This window comes from Mchenga conophoros, linkage group LG14 (assembly GCF_057382185.1).
Source record: "Mchenga conophoros isolate Kocher_MC1m ecotype Shallow Benthic linkage group LG14, M_conophoros_male_GT1.1, whole genome shotgun sequence".
NCBI lineage: Eukaryota > Metazoa > Chordata > Actinopteri > Cichliformes > Cichlidae > Mchenga > Mchenga conophoros.
Window position 1 is genome coordinate 8,688,287 of NC_140539.1, and position 6,840 is coordinate 8,695,126.

The 6,840-nt window shown below is 42.4% G+C and overlaps 1 protein-coding gene across 1 annotated transcript in view; it reads right to left on the reverse strand.

Annotated features, from left to right (window-relative positions):
* LOC146559205 (calsyntenin-2-like) overlaps positions 1 to 6,840 on the reverse strand; it is a 331,275-nt gene that overhangs the window by 13,132 nt on the left and 311,303 nt on the right. Inside the window, exon 12 of the mRNA XM_085245053.1 lies at positions 4,019 to 4,230. Within this exon, the coding sequence (XP_085101179.1) occupies positions 4,019 to 4,230 (212 nt within the window). The remainder of the gene's footprint in view (positions 1 to 4,018; positions 4,231 to 6,840) is intronic.

Here is a 6,840-nt window from a genome sequence, read left to right on the forward strand (position 1 = left end):
CCAAAGGTGGGTCCATCCAAGACCCTGCCCCTGAAATAAAATGCTGATTACCTTTTGTTGCATCTTATTTTAAATCCCAATGAATTATTGATGCAGTTTACTAACTGAGTTAACAGGCTGGCACCAGGTTTCACTAAAAACTAAGTGATAATGCCAAACTGAAAATTATTAAGAATGACTTCCCAAACAAAGCCATCATGTCAAGGTGGATATGTCTGGCTTTTATATGCAGTCTGTGGTTACTGAATTGACTGGAAATTAGAGAGTAATATATGAGTACACACACTCATTTTGAACAGTGTGGTGATGCAGTCAATTCTGACCTTAGAGCTAGTCTGGGCTGAGATGAAAAACAAGAGCAGAAGGTAGAGAGAATGCAAAAAATAGAAAGAAGATAAAGAGTGCTGAATGAGTAAAGAAATTAAAACTAAAGAAAACTCTGGATCGAAGCAGAAAAGAAGAGAAAAAACGATGACCGTTAAAGCAAATGGGTCAAAAACAAGTTAAAGAAAGAAGTGATGACCTTGCCTTTGAATAAAAGAATCAGAATAAGCCTGGAAAAGATACGGAAATATGAGAGAGAGAAACGAGGCAGTGCTGAGCAGGCTTAATAAAAAGACAAATGAATGACAGAAAGACAAAGCAAGGAAGAGGGCGAGGGGGTGATTAGCAGGGTCCAAAAGAAACCTATTGCATGCCCCGAAAAAGAAATATGTGATTTATCTTGAATCCTTTAAGCCTTGAGAGAATACAAAATCTGCTCATTATAGAACTTCATCGTGACGCCCTCTCCCTCACATCTTCCCATCTATCCTCCTTTTTTCCCTCTTCCATGTCTTTCTGTGGCTTCCAGCTAATCTCTTCGCCCCCAGCCAGAATATCTCCTTCACCAGCAGAAAGAACTCCAAAAACTCCTGAAAGGGACACCGCTTTCTACTCGTCTTCCTGTGCCGAATTACGCACAATGGTGGGCTAAAACCTTCCTCTCGCTCTGCTTATCTGCTCCTAATTGGCTGCCAACGGCAGGGCCTGGGGCCGAGCCAGATGGTTCCTGCCTCGGTGGCCAGATCGTTGGATGAGACCAAAGCCTTCGGGATTTAAATGTCATACTCATTTGCGGTCGGGCAAGGCAGCGTAACCTAGCGAATCAGTCCTCTGGTAGGTATAGGGCTTACTCAGCAGGAGGGCGTTTGCATAGGCTAAGATAGTAAAGGGTATACCTACAAACCTGTGTGCACAGGGAAGGACTGTGCGGGCATTTGACTCAACATATTGGCAAGGTGATTTGAAAAGGCTGTCACTTAGACCCTTAGTTGGAAAAGCCTTTGAGGGAGTGTTACGGCCTAGCAAGAAGTTTTACAATGTTAAATTTGATTTGTTTTTGGTATGGTACTTTTTCTTTTTTCTCTCGTTTGTTTCTAAAAAGTCTAAAAAGTATTTCTAATCATAATCTATTGCAAAACATGAAAAATGAATTTTTAGATGCAGTTTAGCAGTGTTTGTTGGAAGATCCATGCAGTCCTAATGGTCGTCAAAAACGTCTTCAGCTTTACCAAACCAAACTGCTGTCTGCTAGGAATCTGTAAAAATTTAAGGAATTTAAGGACCATTTTTAACTTCATTTCGTATTTAGCGGTGAGTCAAACAAAATTCAGTCTGGGATGCTGGTGATCATGAAGTTACGTATGAGTGATGTACGATGAACGTGACGCGTGAAACACAAACGGAGAACGTAACATCGCATTCACAGAAGGATGATGAAATGAAACAAGATATATACAAAAATCAAAAGAACTGGGATTTATAATAAATCCTTTAAAAAAAGAAATAGATGTTATTAGTCACTAAGATTCATTAAAGCTGGCCCACCTGTTAAGTAGGAGGCAGGGTACATGTAGATATATAAGCTGTGTCCCAATTCCTAGGCCGCATCCTTTGGAGGCCGCATTTGAAGGCTGATTATGTCACAGCCAGGCGATGAAGGCTGCCCCAATTCAAAGGCTTCTCTGACAAATGTGTCCCTCATTTTCCTGAATTTGAAGGACATGTCGGATTTATCCTTCGTGGCCCAACCTATCCCAGAATTCATAGCGTGGCCCAGCCAATTCCAGTTCCCAACAATGGCGGCAGTTACTTAGTTTTGATCTTAACCATATTACTCTTTCTGGGTCACAAAATAAACTTTTAAGATATTTTCAGGCGAGAATGCAGCTGTGTAAACTTCAAATATCTGCTTGATTTATCAAGACATCACATATTTGCGAAAGTGCTCCGACGTTTTTGGAGACGTCTGTTACCCAGCAGCTCGATAGCTAGCCGGGGTTTCAAGGCTCACTAGAGCCGGTGAGAACAGCGAACTCCCGGCACATCGTTTTCAAACTCCCTGTGGTCTTTTGCTACTCTGGTTAAACATGATATATAAGTCACCTGGATAACTTAAAAATGTTATTGTTTGGCTTTTTTCAGTGTTTTATTTGTTCCTTAATAAATCGGTTTTGCTGAGATTAAAGTTATAGTTTTCACACAGCTGAATGAACATCAAGGAGAAAACTGATTAAACAGAAGTGTGAGATGGTAGAGAATTTACTTCAGTGTGCTGTTATAGTTTAGGGAGCAAGGAGCAGACGGCTGAGTTTATTAAAGTCCACCGAGATAGCTGGTGATGCAAATCTGAAGGCTAGACCGTCGCATTAAACAGCCTCGCACTTCCGGCCTTCTCGGTTTTCAAAGGACCGAGACATTCAAAGGACATACACCACGAAGGCCGTGGTCTACTTAAAAAATCAGTTTTTTAAATTGATTTACAATTCTACTATTTTACTATGTTTTATTATCTCTGAGTCAGCGTAGAAACAGACAAGTAAAGGGCTTGTAAGTGACTCAGAGCTACACTGCCACAAGCTTGACGTCATCATGTTACAAAGGAACAAACCAGCAAAGAATCATTCATTGCTACTGCAGTGGATTGGTCAATTTGGTACCAGTTCTAAACTGCAAGCTTAGGTGAGGGAGGTGTTGTTGAAGGTCTTTCATTGTAGATCAGGGATCTGCACACCAGTGCCCAGTTTTGATTGATCCATTTCTGACTTTGTTTTGGGACCTTCACACCTTCCAGTGTGCATACATGAAAAATTGGAGTAGTAGCAAACCCCAGCACAAAACATACCAGGTGCAGTTGACAACAGGTATGACTCCATGAAAATTGGAGATGGGTTGCTAAGTGGCTTTCAGATGTTTATATTTATTTGTAGGACTTCCAAAAGAGTTAACAGTTTGCGAATAGACAGCGGGAATACTACTTCAACCTCTGCTACAGTCACATAATGCATGTGTAGGTTTATATAAACCTTTATTCACATTTTTTGGCGATGTTGTCAGTAGTATGGAGTTAAAGCAGCAGTTTTATTGAAGTTTTATTGCATCCTGTACACGTTAGAGAACTTGTCAGTGTGGGAGCAAAAGCCCATCTTTAGTTTCCTCGAGTTTGTATTGTGCACAGATGTACTAGATGAAAGAAGAACTCGTTGCTGCTTGTTCAAAATCTCACGAGGCATCGTGAAATGTTTCAGCTTTCTCTGAAGGTTTGTTTTGCAAGACAGTTGGCGCTGAATAGGCTATGGAACTTCATGAATGAGTGAACATATTATGAATATGAAAAAAAGCTAAAATATTTAGCTGAGACAGATTTCTACCTGTGGGAAGGAGTGCATATCCCACTTTGTGAAGTGTACGCAAAGTTGCACTTTCTGGTGTGTAAACTTATTGTTGAGAGCATTATTTAAAATGATCAGAAAGTGACATGTAGCTTTAAAAAATGCTAATATGAGCCCACACATGCAAGAAAACAATCAGGATACTAGATTAGAGTTTTCCTTTCCTCTTCCCCGAGTGTGAAATGATCTAGTCCACCTCCACCTCCTGATTTCAGCCTTACGGGTAACCCCTCACTGGCTCTCCACCCGCTGCTGCCCGTGGTCAATTGTTTTCCACACTTGCCATACTGGCATAAGTGTCTTACCTGTGTGATGTGCAGCGGTGTCTGCCCTGGTGACTGTGCTGATGATGTGGAGGTCCTGGAACAGAACAATCCCTCCTGATGCTCTGAAGTCAGAGGCTGGATGGCTCAGTCTCTCCACTCCGCTGATTGTGATCCTGGGTTCACTGGGCTGAAGCACCATCACCACTGCATCAATATCTGGGATGGTAATACACGTGTCCTCACCAAAACACCTGGACGCAGAGAGGCAGAAGAGTGAGAGAGACTGTGCGAACCCAAGCTGGAATTAGTGTGGTGTTTTACTGCATTGCTCCGTTTAGCTGTAGTGTGAAGATGCTGTTTGGTTAAGCAGATTTTGTGGAGAGACCGCTATATGATACAGATCAGATTTTGAAAGTTTTGGACACTCCACACAGCTGATGAAGTCAGAGTGAAGACTCCATGTGGTGAGCATGGTTACAGAGATTTGCAGGTATGGGATAACTGCTGGTGAACTTTTTAAAGCTCTGTTTTAATTTCTGTTTCATGTAATTTATGGGAAAGTATCTTGAGGCCTCTGATGGCAGAGTACATAAGCATTTATTGGAACATAAGAAAATAGTACAAAAATACACAAATAATACAGGAAATACGGAGCTATACTCGTGCTATAATAAATGTAAATGTGTGTTCTGCAGCCCACACAAACCTTTGATCACACTTCTGAATATTTAACAACTGTGACTAAAATTTGCTATTTAAAAGGAGCAATTATCTTCAATCCAATCAATCCATCCACACAATTTAATGTCATTTAATGTAATTCCTCCACAACGACGAGACGTTCTGGTTAAGAAAACAAAAAAACATGTCAAACGTTCAAACAAAATTATCCGTATTTTCCTGTAAATACAAACTTGATGCTGGCCGGATGAGACACCGGACAGTGATGATGATGACGGTGATGATGACTAATGGGTGCTGTCCCACTCCTCCAGCCTCACACAAGTGTGCACTGTACACTGAGGGCTCAAACACAAGCTTTCTTTGGGATCAAAGATAGTCCAGTCACATGTATTTTTGAAGCATTTGCTCAATCTTCTCTCATTTGAGCTAAACGCAGATCATTTTAATCGATTTTCAGAAGTTTCCAGAGCGTCATACATCACGCCAGATGCCCCGATTTGCACAAAGTAACCTAGACATCATCGTTATGCTAATGAGGAGCAGGTAGTACAACTATACCAGAATCCAACGAATGGCTGATTTGACAAACGGTCCATGGAAATGTAGAAATGACAGATCGTGTGGACACATACCATGATAATAATGCTACTGTGACACTGGGGGGTAATTTTTCTGGGGGTAGCGCAGGTCATCTACTAATTAGAAAGTTGGTGGTTCGATCCCTGGCTGCTCCAGTCTACATGCCAGAGAGACTTTGAGCAAGATACTGAACCTGGAGTTGCTCCTGATGTGTTCATCAGAGTGTGAATGATTGTGAGTGTTGAACAGAAAGATGTGCTTATATGAATGTGTGGGAATTATTCGTGCTTTAAAGTAGCAGAGCAGAAAAGTGCTGCATAGGAACCACTGACCACAGTCTTCTGTAGATGTTAAAGTTACCTATCAGCAGCGTGTGACAGTAGTTTGCCCTTTTTAAATGTTGACACTTGTCCTTATTTCAGTCAAGATGTTTAAATCCTAAGGAGTAGGTCACTGAGAGTAAGCCACATACTCTATAACAGCGGTCCCCAACCTTTTTTGCACCAAGGACCGGTTGATGTCCGACAGTATTTTCATGGACTGGCCTTTAAGGTGTCGCAGATAAATACAATAAATGGTAAATGGCCTGCATTTGTATAGCGCTTTTCTAGTCCATAGGACCCCAAAGCGCTTTACACTACATTCAGTCATCCACCCATTCACACACACATTCACACACTGGCGATAGCAAGCTACATTGTAGCCACAGCTGCCCTGGGGCGCACTGACAGAGGCGAGGCTGCCGGACACAGGCGCCACCGGGCCCTCTGACCACCACCAGTAGGCAAACACGGGGTTAGTATCTTGCCCAAGGATATTTGGCATGCAGCCAGGATGCAGCCTGGGATCGAACCACCGACCTTCTGATTAGTGGCTGACCTGCTCTGCCACCTGAGCTACAGCCACCCCATAAATAAAACCCCATAAAATAAAACCAGTACCTATACCAAAAAAAAGATAAAAAAATAACGTTGAAAACTGATAAAAAAAAACCCTGAGAACCATCAATTTCACACCCGAACCTCAACTCTTGTGGCCCGGTACCAAACGACTCACGGACCGGTATAGGTCCGTGGCCTGCGGGTTGAGGTCCTCTGCTCTATAAGGACTATCTAGCTGATACACAGCACCAAAGTGTGACAGGAAAGTGCTTAAAACTTATTTTATAAACATTTTGGCCCTCAGACAAACTGACATACACCTATGCAGCATCACAATGTAAAACTGTGGAACTTTATAGCAACTAATAAAGCTTGTCGATGGCATCAAGCCCTCTCAGCTGTGCTCAAACCACAGCTGTGTGGTTCAAACCCAGACCACAGTGCGTGCAGTTATTAAAGAGGCAAACCGCTCCATCCTGTCAGTGCTTAGGCAGCAGACACAGACCTGCTGCGTTTTCACTCGTGCATGGCTGCCTGTCTGCGTGTGATAGCATGCCTTTAAATGCCCAGCGTCCACTGGCAACATTCAATGCACAGGCTTGGATTCGAGCTCGATAGCTGAGAGCTCACAATACAGTCATGCAGAGAGAGAGAGAGAGAGAGAATAACCCAGCACACACACAGATCTGCCATATTCACCCACACATGTTCACACAA